This window comes from Danio rerio, chromosome 3, assembly GCF_049306965.1.
Source record: "Danio rerio strain Tuebingen ecotype United States chromosome 3, GRCz12tu, whole genome shotgun sequence".
Lineage (NCBI taxonomy): Eukaryota > Metazoa > Chordata > Actinopteri > Cypriniformes > Danionidae > Danio > Danio rerio.
The window spans coordinates 54641413-54662752 of record NC_133178.1 but is presented as its reverse complement, the minus strand read 5'-3'; the positions used below and the strand labels follow the sequence as shown (position 1 = coordinate 54662752).

At 34.0% G+C, this 21340-nt stretch overlaps 1 protein-coding gene across 2 annotated transcripts in view; it reads right to left on the bottom strand.

Moving 5' to 3' along the window:
* adgre14 (adhesion G protein-coupled receptor E14) overlaps positions 1-20671 on the bottom strand; it is a 53791-nt gene extending 33120 nt beyond the window's left edge. Inside the window, exons 1-5 of one of the 2 annotated variants that reach the window (XM_073945036.1) lie at positions 20580-20671; positions 13484-13621; positions 4558-4638; positions 4257-4412; positions 2324-2476 (exon numbers count right to left, since the gene is read on the bottom strand). In XM_073945036.1, coding sequence (XP_073801137.1) covers positions 2324-2476; positions 4257-4412; positions 4558-4638; positions 13484-13511 — 418 coding nt within the window. In that variant the 5' untranslated portion in view covers positions 13512-13621; positions 20580-20671. Of the gene's footprint in view, positions 1-2323; positions 2477-4256; positions 4413-4557; positions 4639-13483; positions 13622-20579 lie in introns of those variants that run through there. The other variant, XM_021474744.3, reaches the window with a different exon arrangement.
* Positions 20672-21340: the final 669 nt, after the last annotated feature.

Sequence of the window (21340 nt, the reverse complement as noted above, 5' to 3'; positions counted from 1 at the left end):
TGTCTTTTTTATTCCTGTTTATGTAAAGCACTTTGAATTGCCAATGTGTATGAAATGTGCTATACAAATAAACTTGCCTTGCCTTACAACTAATTTTTTAGTTTTCCCCCACACATTCATTGATTCATATAAAATGTATTGATCAAAATTTCTTGACATTTACACTAAATACTATACATCCCATAGTTTGTGTAAAATTAACCGTTTGTGACGAGCGTCCCAAAGGATCATCAGCGTCGCCCAGGAAACAAAGGAGAAACACCTGCATGCCATCAACTCAGACTGATTGGCCCCAGCTGCAGACCATCAGCCAGCTTGCATTTAAACTGCAGCAACACAGCAGAACAGGGAGAAGTCTCTCCATGAGAACAAGCACTAACTCGCTCACTCTCTCTCTATTTTCCCAGAAAGCAGCTGAGAACCTGCTGGAATCACAGAGGCACTTCACTAATCCACTGTCACACTGGGAAAGGAGCACAAAGAGCACACAAGCCACCAACCTGAATTCACCACTGGGAAAACCTCTTGTAAATAAACCACCCTCCGGGGCATTTATATGAGCTCTCACTTGTCGTGTGATTCTTCTCCCTGTGACACTGTTGTTAGTATTAGTAGTTTTTATTATTATTATTAGTAGTAGTAGTAGTAGTTCTTCTACAGTGGTGGAAAGAGTACTGAAAAATCATACTCCAGTAAAAGTACCATTACTTGCCTAAAAATGTAGTGCAAGTAGAGTAAAAGTATCTGTTGTGAATATTACTCTAAGTATGAGTAAAAAGTAGCCCTTTTAAAAGTACTCATGAGTAGTGTTTATTACGCTGTGAAAAGCTGATTCATTTACATGTATTTGTGGATGTGTGTAAACGTAACATTCTGTAATGCATGTATTTATTGCCCAGCAGGCACATAGGACGTTAATATTAAGTTAGATTTAGGTTATTTTGATGTCCAATAACAACGTTAAATGACGTAGTTATTTGGTCGATTTTAGGTTGTGTTAGTAAGTGACCAATATCCAACTTCAAGCCAACATCTTAAACCAACATCATATTGATGTCAAAGACTGATATTTATTCATCAGGTATGGCAACCAAAATCCAACATCTGATAGACGTCATAGTGGTAACGTTCACACAACTTCAAGTTGTGGCATCATTAGACGTTGATATTTGGTTGGTTTTCGGTTGGACATTGACGTTGGTCTGACATTGAGTTCTGACGTCAACCCGATTTTCCTTTCAATTTAATTCACCTTTATTTGTATAGTGCTTTTACAATGAAAAGTGTGTCAAAGCAGCTTTACATAGAAGATCATAGTAAATACCAAACAAAATGCAACGTCCCCACGACATTGGGTTCAACGTCAATCTGACGTCATGTTGATGTCTTGTACTTGTTGGGTGTTTAAGGCCATTTCAGTCCCCATACATAAACATCTGTCATCTTCTCATCAGTCACATGCATCTAAACAGTCTCTGGGTCAATGGGTGTAAAGATTTTGGACATCGTCTTAGACCCTTTTAATGCTTCTAGACAGTTTGCTGCATTTATAAATCGCCCATGTCTTGAGGTAATTCATTTGAGGCAATTTACCTTCTATGTGCGATTTAATTGGGCGGGAATTACAGGACTGATTTTTCTAATCCCCATAGACAGGAAAAAAAAAAAGTAGTGGAGTAAAAGTATCGATACTGCACTAAAAATGTACTCAAGTGAGAGTAAAAGTACACATTTTTTAAACTACTCAGTAAATTACAATTCATGAGAAAAAGTAGCTAATTACAGTAATTTGAGTATTTGTAATTAGTTACTTTACGCCACTGTTCTTCTACCACAACTACTACTACTATTAAGCATAATAATGTTTCTTGTAATTTTGGTGCTTGGTCCACAAAACTACCACAAAAGTTAATTTAAAGAAATTTGAAACATTACTGAGATTACATGTCAAAGTGTACTTTCACAATTTACAAAATAAGAAATCTTAAGCAGTTTAAGAGCTTTTGTAAAATAATTTAATAAGATTAGTGCACTTTTACAAAGTACACAATGTGTCACACGATTAAAATCTATTACCTATCAGCAAACCATTATGTTCACTTGTAGTAAATGAAAATGTAGTTATAAACAAGTTCCACTTAAACTTAAACTACAAATAAAATGTTTTAATTTTTAATGGCAGAATCTTTATTTTGCACGTTGGATGTGTTAATTTTGTTCTACAGTATCAAACACAATTTCATAGTGCACTAACTGCATGAAGTATAAAAACTTGAATTTAATCATGTACTAAAAAAGGCCAACAAAAATATGAGTTTCTTACCATCACACTGAACTCCTTGTCCTACAAAAAATGTCTGCTTTCCATTGTTGGGAGTGTAGCCAGTTCTACATATGCAGGCATAACCTCCTTCATTATTGACACATTCTGCATTTGGACCACAATTAATGCTGGTATTCAAACATTCATTGAAGTCTGAAATGAGATGAAAAGAGATTCAGATGCTGTTTCTGAAAAACAGCTGTCACATGAAATACACCTGACAATTATTACATATGTTTGTTTAAAATTGCTAGTCATGTTGAAAAACATGCAACATCAATTACAAAAAAGTTAGAACATTTTGTAAAATGCAATAAAATCAAGAATATGTCATTTGCTGTTTTTCTTTAACCTTTATTTATTCGACAGATGTACAAAAGGTTTCCAGTTTCGAGTAAATTGTATTTTGTAAACATGGACATTTTTCACCAGACTGTTAAGGCAGGTTTAACGGTCATCGTAATCTTAAATCCATGAATGTTTTTAATATTTAGATTTTTTTTAAGTATAAACATATTTGCGCATTTATATCATCTTTGCATTAAATCACACACACACAAAAATAATAATTAGAGCATATGTGAGGTGTTTCTTATGTGTGAGTTGTTTTTTATGTTTCTTATGTATGTAAAACTATGGGATTTGACACTATTCTCTACTCTGGCTGCAGTCACCAGTCTCACACTATTTTTATTTTTATTTTTTTCTGATTGGGAGTCTGATTGGGAAGTATTGGGAACACCATCGCAGAGTTTTTCTTTTATTATTTCAGGAAATAGAATTGTAAGAAATATATATTTGTTGTATTCTCCCATTCACTATGCTTTAAGTTTACCTAACTATGACGAATTCTGCTGCTGAGAAACCCGGAAATGTGGAAAGGGTGTATTAACACAATTTTATTTTGATGGCTGCAACATGCTCCAAAACAGTTGGGACAGAGGGATCCCTAACAAAGTTTTTTAAAGTCTAATATTATTTTACTTATTTTAAACAATACAAAAAAAAGTATGGGGGGTGGGGGGGTGCTATATAGTTGATTTAATCCATGTATGGAATGTGTGCAGTCCCGATAATCACAAAATCACATTCTTGAATTTTGTGCAGTAAAAGTGTTTCCATCGTAGTTTATGTGCATCTTTTCCTATTGAATAAAAAGTTTATCCTACTCAGTTATGCGCATATGTTTTTCAAAATGTATGCGCATCATGACATTTCCATTATCAGTTTTTTTTTTATGCGCATATGCAAAATGTGCATAAAAATAGGTGGATGTAAACATAGCTTTTGTTTTCCTCCACATATTCATTGATGTCTAAAATGAGACAAAATGAGTTTCTGCTGCTGATTATGTGAAATATTTGTAAAGTGATGACAGATAATTATCCTGAAATAATTAAGGTTTTCCTATTATTTTGTATAATTTTACATTATTTTGAAACAGCTGAATAAATGATTCAGTGATTCTCATAACAGTTGGTTGTCACCAACGCAATGCAAATTTAACTGCAACTAAAATCTCCAGCACTAATGCACAGACTGACAGTACTGAGGAGAGTTTTGTGCTGTGAATTTATTAAAAAAAAGTTTAATAAACATATTAAATTCAATAGACATTAAGAGTCCAGCAACTGCTCGTAGTTTAAAAAGGGGTCTTGGTTTGATTCCCGTCCCAATATAAAGCCATGAATCAATAACTTACCAAAACATTGAACTCCTAGTCCTACTAAAATATATATAGTTTCTACTTCTGGAAAAGAAGCCAGATTTACATGGGCAATAAAAACCTCCTCTAGTATTCACACATTATGCATTGAAGCCACAATCAGTGTTTTCATCTACACATTCATTGATGTATCAAATGAGAATAACAGATTCAGATGCTGTTTCTGCTTCTGGTTATGCGAAATGTAGCATGTCAAGCTTTCTTTACCTTTGCACTGAATCCCATCTGCTCGTGTGAAATTAACAGTTGGTTTAGTACCCTCTGGTATGAACCCTGTGTGACACTGACAGTAATAGCTGCCAACAGTGTTGTAACAGTTTGAATTTTCTCCACAAATGAGTTCTTGCTCACACTCATCTTCATCTACCGAAATGACAAAAATTGTGAATAATCATTATATCAGCAAGTGCATGTTGCTCAAAGTAGAGAGTTGTTGTCAAAAGAGTAATGATGAACATTTTCTTATATATTATCTTCTTTATTTTCTTTATATTTTCTTTAGTCATACCTACACACTTTCCTCTTTGTTTTTTATAACCATCTGAGCAGTCTTGCATGATGCTGTGCTCTATTAGTGCAAACAGGAGACCTGTAAGCACAAATAAATGAAACCCACATGAATACAGAGAGAAGATGCAAACTTCACACAGAAATGTTTCCTGGTCCAGCCGGAACCAGCAACCAACAAAGATAACATGCTAACCACTGACACTGTGCCGCCCATTTTCGCAAGTAAGGCCCATACATTCGCAAGTAAGCAGAGATGAAGGGTTGCATTTCAATTTTTGTTTAAATGAAATGTTCAATCCAATTAAACAACAGAACTTCCACAATTACCACAACTTTCTCCATTTGAAAAAGTTCTTAATACTTAAGGAGCATGTAGGTCCGTGTATCATCCGTTCTTTTGATTATTCCTCTTATTACGGAAAACGAAACATCAGAAAAACGATTAATATTTCGTTTTTCTGTTTATTCTGTAGGCAGAAAAAACGGAAACTCATCTGTTATTCTGCTTATTAACTTAAAACGAAATATTAAAACAAACACAAAACCAAAACGAAATAATGAGTCAAAAAATGGTGTACTTATTTGTTTATTCGTTTGATCAAAAAATTTAACACAGTGTGGCCGTGCATCATTTATTTTCTGGTTTTAAACGGAATAAAGGAAAGGAAGAAAACGGCAGTTTTTCGGTTTTTCTTTTGCTAACAAAAAAACGAGATTTTGGCTGGATTTTCGTTTTTTGATTTAGGGTAGGAAAACGAATAAATGAGTTTAAAGTTCATTATACACATGTAGGCGGCGCTGAAACGCCAACTTTCCTCTCATTGGTCAACCAAATCTGAGCTTGTGACGTCGCCCTCAAAATAAAAGCCCTGCACGCAGGCTTTTTATTATTATTATTTAATTATAAATAAACGAAGTTTATATTCTATCATTTGAACCACACACAGTTAGCACGTTTACACTCATTGCGTATGTATAAATTAAATAAAAACGTAAATTAGTAGTATTATTAAACATTAGCTATTCAAATAAATTCATAGTTCGGTGCCAAACTTGCTGCTGTGCACCTGATGCTGAGCAAAGATAGCCATTTCTGATGCGCTGTAGGCCTAAATAATAGTAATAACTAATAATAATAATAATAAAATTATTATTATAATTATTTACTTAGTTTTTTAATAGTTGTAAGGACTAGAATAAAAAAACGGCCCATCATGGGGCTATAACAAATGGTACCATTTCTATTAAATTTTTCTTACATTTTTTTAAACCTATTTTAATTATATGCTATTGGCTATTTTAATTATTTATTTGATAATTAATATTATTTTATTGCACAGCAAAGCCTACCTATCTTATTATTATTTTTTGTTATTATTTTGTTGTGGTTGCTGTTGTTATTGTAGCAGGGGCATAGCCACGGTTGTGCCAGCATGTGCTGTGGTGCCACCCAAATTGTCATCTTGCATAGCCTATATAAGCGCCGGCATAGGCTTAGCCTATTCGGCGCTCAAGCGGGCGCATGAAACTTGCGCTGGCAAGAGTAATGATTATGAATGTGTTGGGGGAAAAGAAAACGTGTAAACTATTGTAGCTACGTGTAACTAGTGCAGCATTATTCTCAGTCAGTGTTGGCTTAACATTTTAAGATAACCAACGCTGCATATAAGGGTTTCTATTGTTTAATTTTCAGCTCATTGCTGTGACGCGCCATATTTCACGGAGGCTGCAGAAAGTGCATCTTGCTTATTTTCTCTATTTTACAAAAGCACAACTTTAATGTTAATGTAAGTGTACATATATTTCCATTCCATGGATATAGGCTTATACAGCCTAGGTAATATAAGTGGAGCATTTCTTGGCGAATTAATTATGATTTACCTTGTTTAGTAACTAATTGTCATAAATACATTTAAAGAATATGTTAACACGTTCAACTATTCTGGCTTATTTATTGCACCAAAAGTAATTTAAAGGAATTTGCCTGTAAACGTTTAAACTGCGTGATGAAAAGTGATGCAAAAAGCTTATTTAGGTCAGTAGGCCTATAATGCAATACAACGTATGTAAAATTATGACTTAAAATGACCTAAAATGACCTAAATTGCGTAAAAACTTAAATAATATTAATAAAATTGGCAGATGTGTGTCGTGAAAAATGTAAGAGTCAGGTGTATGTGGCTTTCAATTTGCGCATGCATGGTGCTTTTAAAGTTTCGGAAAATTACTCATAAAAAGACAAGGACATAAATGCTTTTTACAAGTCGCAAATCGATAGGCTATACGCGCAGGTATCGTGATCACCACTTATTCATCAGGTGGCTTTGACCACTTCTAAATCCCCTCTGATGAGCATTACTCAGTGTCCTGCAAAAGCCAAAATCATGACAGTTCACCACATCCAGTCATGCAGTCAATACAGAGGCGCCGGCTTGCGTTGAATAGCCTATATTCGATGATTGCACCTGATTAGCCCGCTCCGTCTCCCATGCAGTAATTTGAATCAGTAATAACGAAAACAATACCTTAAAAACAAAAAGAAGCAGGCTTTAAGATCTTCAAGATTTTATTGCAACGCCAAAGTGCGCCCGTCTTATTATTATTATTTTATATGTTGTTGTTGCTGTTAGTAGCATTGGGCCTATCTGGTATTTCATTTTGTGGTATATATATATATATATATATATATATATATATATATATATATATATATATATATATATATATATATATATATATATATATATATAAGGTGAGCCAAGGTGATATAAGGTGAGCCGCAATATATTTCTCGCGTATTCTTCACTCAACAAGACTTTCGAGAAATTCTAAAACGCTGGATTAATGAATAAATTTTTAAAGGAACTAAATAAAGACATACTTATTTGACAATAAATAATGGCTTGTAGTTCAGACTAACTGACGAGCTAGCTGTCTGTGCGTTGCGCTAATAACTTGACATTGGCTCTTCTCGGTGCTGCTAACTGTTTGCATTTTATTTTATGGTTTTACTATTGCATTAAATAATAAAAAAGGGAAGTGCATTAGCGCACTACAGGCCTATGGCGAATTAAGTTTTCTTTAATCTAATTCTTCCTAAATTGTAGAAAATCTTTAAAACGACAGGACTTTAATCAAAACTTTTCCATTCGAAGACTTACATTTATTAACAGCTTAGTCCTTATAAACGATCATTTTTTAAAATACAGAATTTACGGATCTATTTAAAATAGCCAGGCCTTAGATCAATGCGCAAAAATGCATGATCAGATTCAGAGCGAAGCGTTTATATAACTATATATTTTTATATAAGCCATAAATAAATAAAAAATACATTTAGAGTAATGGAACATAATATGTAAAAAATCTAAACTAAGCTACAGGCTAAAGGCGCCTATTCAGAGCTTTACTGCGCGTCCATCAAAGAACAGTAAGAGGACACAATCTCAATAAAAACTTGTTGCTTATTCACATTGGGATATAAACAAATCTAGCATGCATCTCCATTCTCAAAGAGTTTCTCTTTCACAGACCGAGTTATAATTTCTCGGTCTTACATAGAGTCTGTAAAGGCTGTTCTGGCTCATTCAAATTAAAGATTACTATTTAAGATTAAGATTAAAGATTATAATTGATTAAAGGTGAAACTGACTGGCGCAAAGGAAGATTTCATCATTTACAGTGAATAAAGTTTGGCTATAGCTACTACAGTCTATGAAACTGTGAATATTTTACTTTAATTTTTTTAAATAATTTTATTTAACATACTGGGTTTTGGTGCTGCAGCCTATAGCGGATCTTATTTTGAAGCACCTTAAATGTTATTCTTCCTGTTTATTTTTATTGTATTAATTATACCAAACAAAATTCCTTTCAAAAAGATTTTCCAACAAAAATAGGCCATGGATTGTATATTGTTCACACAAGTCCTACACAACTGCGGATGGATGATTTGTTTCTCTGTGAAAAATAAGGATTTCACTAACTCAGTGTTTAATAAGTAACAGGCCAAAATGTTACTTACATTGTGTCAAACTGGAAGGACAATTTACAAATATATCAAATACAAAGGCTGTGGTTATTTTACCGCATGAAGGACAACTAGGCCTACATTTAAGAAAATAACTTCATATTAAAAAGAAAAAGTACAACAACAGATCCAAGGATTGTCTTTGGATAATGTAAATAAGCATCAAGTTTTGTTTGAAAATTATGTAGTCTGACTCTGTTCTTTAGAGGCACGCGCCAACAGACAAGGCGCCTTCATTTATCTGCAGCCTATAATAGTTTATATTTTTATAGTTTATATAAAATATATAGTTTATAAACTAAAAAAATATTATAGTTATATAAATGCTTCGATCTGCTCATGCAAGGATCGTAATCACACATTTGTCTTATTCTTCAGTAGAGAACTATGAATTTATTTTTATGGCAAATGTCTAATAATTTACGTTTTTAGAAATAGCCTAATTTATAGATACGCAATGAATGTAAGCCTGCTAACTGTGTGTGGTTCAAATAGATAGAATGTGTTAACTTAGTTTATATAATTGCATAATAATAATAATAATAATAATAATAATAATAATTAAAAGCCTACGTGCAGGTAAATGGGTGCATTATGAATTTGCCAAGAAATGCTCCACTTTACCACTGTAAAATAATGCCCCCCACTTACGCAATACTACAACCTGGGCTGTATAGGCCTATATTCATGGAATGGAAATATGTGTACACTCACATTAAAATTAAAGTTGTGCTTTTAATAAAATAGAGAAAATAAGCAAGACGCGCTTTCTGCAGCCTCTGTGAAATATGGCGCGTCACAGCAATGAGCTGAAAATTAAACAAAATCCTTGAAATGTATGCAGCATTGGTAATCTTGATTTTTTTTCAGCCAACACTGACTGAGAATAATGCTTCACTATTTTATTAACAAATTAATTTAAACGTTTTCTTTTCCCCCAAAACATTCATAATCGCTGTTCTTGCTAGCGCAAGTTTTATGCGCCCGCTGGAGCGCGGAATAGACTAAGCCTTCTGGCCCCCCTAAATTTGGACGCGCATTTTTGTCAAAATGCCTCTGAGAAGCGAGATCAGCCATCCGTGGCAGACAGCGGAGATTGCACGCGCTCGGTGTCGCGTGCGCTCGGTCTCTCTTCTTTGGTGCGCTCTCGGTGTTGCGCCCACTCGCTTTCTCCTTTTTTGCACACTCGCGCTCTGTTTCCCGCATTCGTCAGAATCGTGAAAACTATCATAATGTCCACTTTTGATTGTATTAAAATTTTGTTTTTAATAGCGATTTAAAGCATTTAATATAGGAAGTCCTCGGCTATATTATTATTAATCAGACGATGAGTGTACATAGTTTTTTACGTTAGGAAATGCAGTCTTAAATGTACATACAGTCTCTAAGTCCCGGAGAACAGATTAATGAAACACATTGATCAATGTAGTTTTCAGTCACGCTCATGTAAACGTCATATTAAACTCATTTAGTTTTGCCTTCATTCATTTGTGTTCTCAGTCGTGACATAACCTAACGCACGAATCTTCAACACATTTACAGCACGCTTTTAACATTATAGTTTAACTAACTAAGTTCTAATAACTAGCCTACTTTTTTATCTTTCCCATAGTCATGGTTAGTGTATAAGATTTAGTTATTTTGCAGACAAATCCCTTTTAGTCCCCTCTACAGTCTTTGATTCAGATTCAGATGTAATTTAGGACTTATGTTATGGTAACTTTAGGAGAGTTGGAAGTCAAGTTATTGTATAACTGGTTTGTGGTGTAGACAATTAAACAAATACACAGTAAATAAGCAAGCTAATAATACTGATTTTAAAAATGTTTTTTATTGTTATTAAAAACTGCTTTTATTCAATACAAACTGTAAGAAATAAGACTCACTATGACTTCAGAAGAAATATTTTTGTTTTATAGTGTGAAAATCTCCTTGGTTTGTTAAAGATCACTCGGAAAACATTATTTTATATAAATGGGAGGGCAAAAAATGACTTCAAGTGCATCTGTTAAAGTTTACAGATGTAAAAATGTGCCTTGATGTACTTGAATGTTAGAAAAGTGTTATACTACAATACAAAGATACTTGTCAAATAAATTAACATGGCAGATTATTTTAAGTTATTTAATTATCTTGATTATTGAGACTGCAGAGTGATGCTTGAAAAAAATGACAGAATAATTGTTGAAGCAGTTTTTGATGTATGTTAAAGTGTGCACCCTAATAGTGCAAGTGGCCCCTGCCCGGACCCACCAGTGGTCTAGAACCGCCACTGCCTAGTACATGCAAACCAGGTGCTGCTCGGAAATGGCTATCTTTGCTCAGCATCAGGTGCACAGCAGCAAGTTTGGCTCCGAACTATGAATTTATTTTAATGGCAAATGTTTAATAATACTACTAATTTATGTTTTTATTTAATTTATACATACGCAATGAGTGTAAACCTGCTAACTGTGTGTGGTTCAAATGATAGAATATAAACTTCGTTTATTTATAATTAAATAATAATAATAAAAAGCCTGGGTGCAGGGCTTTTATTTTGAGGGCGACATCACAAGCTCAGATTTGGTTGACCAATGAGAGGAAAGTTGGCGTTTCAGCGCCGCCTACATTTGTATAATGAACTTTAAACTCATTTATTTGTTTTCCTACCCTAAATCAAAAAACGAAAATCCAGCCAAAATCTCGTTTTTTTGTTAGCAAAAGAAAAAACGAAAAACTGCCGTTTTCTTCCTTTCCTTTATTCAGTTTAAAACCAGAAAATAAAAGATGCACGGCCACGCTGTGTTAAATTTTTTGATCAAACGAATAAACAAATAAGTACACCATTTTTTGACTCATTATTTCGTTTTGGTTTTGTGTTTGTTTTAATATTTCGTTTTAAGTTAATAAGCAGAATAACAGATGAGTTTCCATTTTTTCTGCCTACAGAATAAACAGAAAAACAAAATATTCATCGTTTTTCTGATGTTTCGTTTTCCGTAATAAAAGGAATAATCAAAAGAACGGATGATACAAGGACCCATGTAACACTCAAAATGTCAATTCTGAAAGTTTCTTTTGTTTTGAAGCTCTTTATATACTAACGCATAGCTTAAGTCGCAATTATTAGCCATTCTGTAAAATTTTTAATTATTTTATTTTTCCTCAAGTTTTGTTAAACAGAGATTTTTTTTTTCACAATACATTTCTAAACATACTTTAATAAATTCCTAATAACTCATTTTGTCTGTGCCATGATGACAACACATAATATTTAACTACATATTTTCAAGATACAGTATTTAACTTAAAGTGAAATCGTAAGGCTTAACTGGGTTAATTAGCTAGGTAAGTTAGGTTAATTAGGTTTATTCAATAGACAATTGGGAAACATATCGCTTAAGAGGGCTAATAATATTGATCTTAAAGTGGTTTAAAAAATAAAAACTGATTTTATTCCATAAAACAAACAAAAACATTTATAATATTACAATAATAAATAATATTAATATTCATTTTACTTATAATAATACCATTATTTGGAACTACTGTGAAAATGTCCTTGCTCCATTAAACATCATTTGAGAAATATTTGAAAAAGAATAAATATTTCACAGGAGGGCTAATAATTTACCCCTTAACTGTATATGCTAATATAAATTATGAAGTCATTAGAAATGTTAAATTTGAACATATATTTTCATATATGTTAACTGGCATTTAATACATACACATGTTCACACCATGATCACCATATGGGTTGAAGTAAAAAGACAATGATGAAAATTAGTTCAGCACACTTCCAAAGGCTGCAGCAATCATGATTGCCTTAAGCTAAGGACACATAAACACAAACTTGTGATAAAAATGAAAAAGTGAATTTGATAACTTTAAATGTACCCAGAGCTGTGTGTTGTTTGCTTATATGGGAAGGTTATGGAGCATCATTCAGCTGCACTCTGAGATTCATATACAATGCATTATCACCAAAACAGTGGAAACAACATAACAGAGACAAAACATATTTTGCGAAACATGTTTTACAGTTTACTATTCATCATAAAAGAAGAACAGGTATAATATACCCTTATTATCCTGTGTTGCATAAGCAACTTATGCCTCATGGATCAGATTAATATCATATCTGACTTTTAGTTGCTCGGCTAAAAGCAGCCGCTTAATGTCTTGGGTTGAAATTTGCCACCAAAATGACCATGAGATATTCAACATAGTTGCTGATTTGACACTCTATAAAAGAAATGATCAGCGCTATCACACACCAGTTCATAATATTTTGATGTAGTGTAACTTTTAGCGTTATCTCACTTGTACAATTTAGTACAATTTGCTCATCCCACTGACAGTTTGGTTTAGAGGTTAGATTTAGTGCCATGACTCCTTTTAAAAATCGTACATTTTCTTACAACTGAACTTTTATGAATTTGTATAAATTAGCCACTAAACGGACAAAGTGTAAAATAGTAACATTTCCTTCATTTTAGAAGTAAACTCCTCCATGTAATATATATATATATATATATATATATATATATATATATATATATATATATATATATATATATATATATATATATATATATATATACCACCATATATATATATACCACCATATATATATATATATATATATATATATATATATATATATATATATATATATATATATATATATGTACCACCATATATATATGTATATAATAACTATAGTACATATATTGTCCAAACTGCATGAATTGCTCATTTTAGTGAACGCTAAAATGCTGCCTGCGCAACCAAAACATTGAGCCAAGCTCAAGATCACCTGAATTTTGTTTCCAACCTACTATACTTAGTCTAGTACTTTCAAAAAATTTCTACAAACATCTGTTCATTGATAAAAAGTGAGACTTACCCAGACTCAGCAGGTAGATGTGCATCATGCTCAGAGAGTGGAAACAGAGCTGCAGATGAAGAAAAATGAACAGCTTATACAGACTGTCTGCCTGTCTCTCTGATTCTGCAGGAGTTTGTCAGTGCAATCCAGCCCCCACTTTAAATGTCATGAATAATGTAAGAGAGAAAAAAAAAAAAAAAACAGGTTTCATGGTGGCATGGAGTGTAGCAGTAAAGACTTTGAGGTGTACTTAAAATATTAAATGTACACTTTTACCCTAATTTAGCACACTAATATTTATGTACAGGCCTTTTTTTATTACTTAAATGCAAATTGTCAGCTGTCAATTTTTATTTCATATTTAAACAATTTATATATCTGTGCAACAGAAAGAAGTACACAACGTGTATTGAAATCATATTTGCCACTTTATAAGGTACACCTTTTCAAACTTTTCAGCACATCACACACCCGCTTGTAGGTGGAGTGGAAACAGAGTGATGAAGTCAACTATGATATGGGGATGGTAAAAAGGGCCAGTGGGAAAATGTGACCAGGAATACTGAGGACACACCCCTACTATTTTTAAAGGATATCCTGAACCTCAGTCTGAAACTCTGTAATAATGCCTCATTCAAAAGACAAGCTCAAACAAGTCAAGTGTAATCAAATGATGCGCATAATTATATAAATAATTAAGTCTACTTAACCTAACAGGGTTTACTCACTTATTTTAAAGTAACTAAATGCTTTTAGTGTGGTAAAAATGTCTTGTTAACTGCATCTGAAGTCTGCTTTCATCAAGACATTGCACAATGTCTCAAAACTCACCTCATTCTAGAATGTGACAGTGAGTTCCTTAGACGCTAATGGATTCCATAGTCAGCAGATCTCAATAGAGCATCTTTCTATTGTCAACAGACCAATTTTAGAGGAACGTCTCCAGCACATTATTAAACCTGATCTGAAGGCAAGGTGTACCTAATAAAGTGACAGTTGTTGTGTGTATACAGTATGTGTGTGTCTGTAGCTCTGTTCTACATAATGATTCATCATGTTAGGAAACATATATGCACTTGAGAACCCTTGACTTCATGCATACTCTTTTAAATAGTTTGCAATGCATCATGCTCCTGTTCATCTGAACTTACATTTCCTGTGTTTCTTCCTGTTTGGTTGTTGCAGTTTACTGTATCTCTTTGCTTTTCTTTGAAACACTCCCTGACCCATAAGGCTAGTTATTTATATATTTTTTTTTACCACAATATGTTTTCAGAAATTTAAGAAACATGTTAAGTGGACATATTTGTTTATCTGAAAAAAAATGCTAAAGTCAGTTATTCTCCTTTGAAAATGTGCGTTCATGTCAGAATGCCTGTCTTTGTTTTGGTCTCTATAACCTGCCTACTGCCAGTTTAGCCAATCCTATTTCAGCACTCTGGGTTGCCTTGGTGGAAAACAGCTAATTTCATTTGTCATGCGGTTGAGACTGAAAACGCAACCTTTGCAAGACAACAGCAGCTTCTGAAATGAGATGCACATTCGCAGTTAAATCCAAATTAGGTTGGTTATTGATTAGCAAATTTTTTAAATATTATAAGCGTAAACATTAGTTGAGCAGGTTACATTGTGGCCCCATTTCAGAAAGGAGGTTAAGTGAAAACTCTGAGTATGTTAACCTTGAAATGAGAGAAACTCTGGGTTTTCCATTTCAAAAATGGCAGGGTAAGTCAAGTCTGTTTCTGAAAGAGAGGTAACTTTAACTCAGAGTCAGTTACTGTGGTAACTTACTCTGTGAACCTAACCTGGTCAGGAGCAGGTTTTAACCTAGGTATGAAAATAGGCATAAAAACATTTGTGGAAAACTCATTCATTCATTTTATGGCTTCTTATGGCTTCAAACGCCACCACTAGTTCCTTGTCATCTATTAAAAAAGAAAAGATTCATGCAGCTTCTTCTATCGAAGTTAATTCAGTTTTTACTGTTGATATTTGGCCCCAGTTAATCAGGAAGTGACGATTTTGTTCTCTTTGATTGGTTGGATGGAAACGCTGCTTTAAATCACACGTCTTTTATGCAATATTTCAGTTTTGCACATACATTTAATTAGCATTTTTGGATGTAAACATTGCCTACATTTCAGTCGCAAGAACAACAAAGTAACGAGAAAGGCTTGTCCTTTTTTAATGAATAATTAGCTTAAAGTCTCTGACCTTTGACAGGACATGTACTCTAACTAGATTAATAGAATTATTAATCGTTCTAAAAACTATTTTTTAGTACTGCTTACATTCTAAATCTCATATCAACCTCGACCATTTGATCAACAATAAATGCAGACACAAGTGCACTTATAAATCTATTAAAAACTCAGCTATTACTGTTAAGTACTGTTATCTTAAATAGATCAATGTGTAAAAGTGGAAGCCTTAAATTAAACATCTCCGCTGAATGTTAAGTTGAGGTTATATGCAGTCTTGTTTTGTCAAATTTGTTTAAGAAACTATGCAGCATCCTGTTATGTAATTTAATGCAATTACATTTGAAATAGCTTTCAAATTATGGCCAATTCCCCACTTTTTCAAGAGAAAAGTCAATAAATGTCACACATTTTATTACTTTTTTAATATACCTAAATATTTAAACACTTTAAATGTAAACTCGTGCATTAACTTGCAAAGCTATGCTTTCCCATTCTAACTGTCTCTGCTTCACTGTTGCAGTGGTGTTACTTTTTAAATATTTGCTCATATTAGCTATAACTTTGCATGAGCACATCAAGTTCAACTGGACAAAGAAATGCTCATCTGTTTTTTTTTTTCAGATGTTGCCATGGTCACTCGTAATATCTGAGCTCCATTGATAATGCCTTTTTATAGTCGCGGCGTATGTCCTCTCTGAGTTGGTCTACTCATATTGATTGACCTAACTCAGATCGGCTGTTCTGAAAACATGGGTCTAAAGTGACCCGTCTAAGGTTAATTTACTATATCTATTTTATAGCTTGTGCATAAAGGGTTAATCTCTTTTAATCTCTCAGTAAAGCAGCTCAGAATTCAAGTTCAAACTCAGAGTAGGTTGAACCTCTTTACTGAAACAGGTCCTGTAACACCATATCCTGACAACACGAGACTGAACCCGATTCTAGCAACAAGCAATTTGACTGTCTGCACCAGAAGCAACACGACAGAAACTTAAATACAGTCATTCAGATGCACAGAACAGTGCACTTACTGCACTTCATTGAAATCATAATCTAATTATTCTAACTTTATACCTTAACTTAAAATATACTTAAACTTTATTAAAAGTACATGATAAGTGTCTGGTACAGTATTTGTTATTAGTGTTGTTAATTTTTTTACAGTAAATATTATTTTATTATTTCATAAACTGTTATATCTGCTGCTTTCAATATGGCAAGAAATATCACGTAAAATGGCATTTAAACTTACATTGGTAGCATTTAATACTAAAGAAGCACAATCAGTACCTGGGGTGACAACAGTCTCAGAGCAATTCATAACTTTTTGATTTAGTGGCTAATTCGTATGAATTCGTACGATCTAATTCGTTCAATTTAGTACAATTTGCTCATCACCCAATGACTGTTGGCTTTAGGGGTAGGGTTAGGTGCCACACCTCCTTTTTAAAATCGTACAATTTCGTACGACTGAACTTGTACGAATTCAAATGAATTAGCTGCTAAACTGCCAAAACGTAAAATCATTTTCTCGTGAGATCAGGCTGGAGGTGACTGTTGTCAAGTACAGTACTTTATGCTGTTGTTCAGCCAAAAGAAATAGAAATATCAGGTGACAGTTTGAACAAAAACTCCTTCAACATAGAAAATATTCCTACCTACACCTATTATATTTGATTTTGTTTTGATTTTGAATACCTAGTACAACAACAATTGGCTGTCAATCTTACATACTACACTTAAAACTAAAACATGTTCAGTTCATGTTCATTTGGGATAACTGCTTTTGTTATCAGATATTCAACCCAGATTTTAACCCTGAACCTGCATTTACTCATCTTATTCTTATTCTATCATATTCTAAGTCTTATCTATTGTCATAAGCCAGTCCTACATCAAATTCAAGTGCCTATAATGTTCTTGTCCTCCAGGTAAATGTTTAAGTTAAAGGGCTCTATTTTAACAATCTAGGCGCAAAGTCTGAAGCGCTAGGGCGCAAAAGCATTAAGGGCGTATTGAATCTACTTTTGCTTCACACTCTGCGCTGCAGTGCACGGTCTAACAGGACTATACTTATATTCTCTTAATGAGTTATGGGTGTGTTTTGAGATTAAACCAATCAGAGTCTCATCTCCCATAACCTTAGAACTGCAAGAGTCAGTTGCGTCACATCATGGCACATTTGCTGTTTATATGGCGGACTTTATGGGCTCTATTTTGACGGTCCATGCACAAAACGGAAAGCGCAGGGCGCAAACGCATTCAGGGCGTGTCATAATCTATACTTGCTAATTTAAGGACGGGAAAATCCGCTTTGCGCCGTGGCACATGGTCTAAAAGTGTTGAGTTTATTTTCTTAATGAGTTAGAGTTGTGTTTTGAGAATAAACTAATGAGTCTCATCTCCCATTCCATTTAAGAGCCAGTTGTGTCACACTGGCACGTGCACACATAGGGCTCAACCTGTGCAGTGCACATGCCCTTTTTAGTCTTGGATAGAAAGTGCCCTTCCAAAATGATCAAAAGTGCCCCCACGACGCGACACACCCTCTGTCCCGCCCTTCAGTAGGCGCACGACAACACTAATCTTGAGTACGCGCGATCAACCCCCCTCCCCCGCTTTACAGTGCGTGCGCGACAACACCGAACCCAGGGTGAGGATAATGCAGGTGAGGATAATGTAAGGATAATGAACGAGCCTTCTCTAATCTGCCTTTCACTTTCTCTCTTTCGTGGATAAGGAAACGTGTTGTACGCACAGATATCCATTAGCCTACATAATTAATTTCATTTGTTAAGCACAAATTTGTTTCAAAACTTATTTTATTTATTTCTAAATTCAGTTCTAATTTCCAGCAAATTAATAAATGAGCAATAATAACAAAGTGTGCTAAAAAAAAATATCCTAATACACATGCTGACCCCATATGATCCAAAACCAGACAAGTGGACAAATCTAAGCTTGTTTTTAATAAAGCAAACATAAACATGCATATAATAAATTTTACTGTTAATAATAACATTATACTAAAGCAAATTGTCCTGAATAAACTAAAAAAGTCTACCGAGATGAAAAAGGCATAGAGGCAGTGTTTTTTATATTTATGTAGAAAATAAAATATTTTTTTGTATTTTATTTCTTTAATTATTTTTAATTTGTAAAAATATTTGAGTATTGCTGTACATCCTGCGTGTGTAAGCAATGTGTAAGCAAGGCGCACAACTAATGTGCTCTTCACTGGACTTTAGACCTGCTTTCAGCTGGTAAATTGCTCAGTCTAATTAGCTTCTTAAAATAGCATTGCGCCAACAATGCGCCCTAACACACCTCTTTTTTAGATCAAAATACCCTTGAGTCCACAAAGTAGCACAACTGCATTTGCAATTAAAAAAAAAACATAGTGGAAAACAGGAAAATTAAGGTTGCATTAGTCTGAAAATAGCAACACATCGTGGAAGCACGACTTGCACCTTATTGTGTCGGGTGTATGATAGGGCCCAAAATGTTTGAAGTTTTCTGTCCTCAGCAAGATGAATGAAATCATTCACATCAATAGCACAAACACTGCTAATTTTGTGAGCAATAGCAGTGATGCACAAGCAGAATTCATTTGGCAAAATTAACACAGTTAATGTCAATGTATGTTTGTGTATTTGTGCTGTTTACTCATAACAAAATATTTAATGTTTTCATTCAGGTTATTGACCTTTTATATATTATCTGTGGAGGAAAGAAAACTTTAATAATTAACTCTTAAAAGTATTATTTGAAATTTAATAATTCCTTAACAATTCACACAAAAAGGCCTATCTCTCATTTCTCTGTTCAAGTGGTTGGGTATATTTATATCAGAAGGTGTCTAACAGGCAAGTAGCTAATTAACATGTAGAACTTCACCAAAAAAAAAAAAAAAAAAAGCAATCTAAAGTAAGATAAGGTAAAAAGAAGCAAAAACATTCTTATAATCTCACGTATATGACAACATCGCCCCCTTGAGGCATTAAACTGTCAGTAAAAGTAGATGTTTTACAACGCCTCTGCTTTGACAATATTTCCAGACCACTTTTCATTCATTGCCTTGCTGTAAGCACAACCACTATCCACCTAGATCCTGTAGTTTGCTTGCATTGACTGATATGTTTATGTCTGAGAATTATATGTAGCAAGGTCTTGATCTTAATGTACACTCCTGAAAATAAACTATCATTATTGGCATCAATGGTACCACGAAGAACCCTTAACATCAATGAAAACGTTTCATTAAAAAGGTCTGTACAGTGGGGAAAAGTGTTCTTTCATTTATTAAATTGTTTTGCACACTATAAAAAAGTCCTCCCTTTCTCTTTATGTTATTTGGGCCATATATAACCCCAGACCTAACCCTGTGTATCTCAGCTTGCATATGCAAGTCTGCATCCAGATACTACTGTTTTTTCCTGGTACTTTTGTTTTCACAATCTTTAGTCTTCCATTCAAATATATTTACAACAAACTGATCATTACAAAAATATCCAATTACGAACAAACATTTATATATAAAAAAATAATTTAAAAAAGACAGCGTTAGATCCCATGCTGGGCCTATGTTTTGTTTAATTTGTGATTTGCAGGTAGTCTGGTTGGTGATTTGTGGATAGGGTGTATCCTTTTTGAGATGTAGGAATTGGTCTGGAGGACTTGCTGCCTTGTTCTTAAGAGTTTAGTTTATCCCTCACACCATTACACCACCTGAACTAGCCTGAACTGTTGATATAAAGCAGGATGGATCCATGCTTTCATGTTGGTGAGGCCAAATTCTGACCCTACTATCCAAATATTGCGACAGAAATCAAGACTCATCAGACCAGGCAACGTTTTTCCAATATTCTGTGTAGCCTGTGCGAATTGTACCCTCAGTTTCCTATTCTTACCTGACAGGAGTGGCACCCATTGTGGTCTTCTGCTGCTGTAGACCATCCGTCTAAAGCTTGGACATGTTGTGCGTTCAGAGAAGCTCTTCTGCACACCTCGGTTGTAGCAAGTGGTTATTTGAGTTACTGTTGCCTTTCTATCAGCTCAAACTAGTCTGGTCATTCTCCTCTGACCTCTGGCATCGACAAGGCACTATTTTCTCTTTTTCTGATCATTCTCTGTAAATCCTAGAGATGGGCATGCCTGAAAATCCCATAGATCAGCTGTTTCTAAAATACTCAGACCAACCTGTCTGGCACCAACAACCATGCCACATGCAAAGTCACTTAAATCACCTTTCTTCCCCATTGTGGTGCTCGGTTTGAACTGCAGCAGATCATCTTGACATACATATATATACGATTTCTTTACTATCAACCCAGTCCATTAATTCTCATAACAATTTTAAGCTGGTTGTAAAAGATTAATCAAATAAAACTTGAACTGCAGCAGATCATCTTGACCATAACTACATGGCTAAATGCATTGAGTTGCTGCCATGTGATTGGCTGATTTAAAATTTGCATTAAGCAGTTGGACAGGTGTACCTAATAAAGTGGCCAGTATACATATATACCATTTCTTTACTATCGACCCAGTCCATTGATTCTCGTAACAATTTTGAGCCAGCTGTAAAAGACTAATCAAATAACACTTCCACCACTACTTGCATGTCTGTTTATGGGAGTACTTATCACAAAGTACACACCTTTATCATATT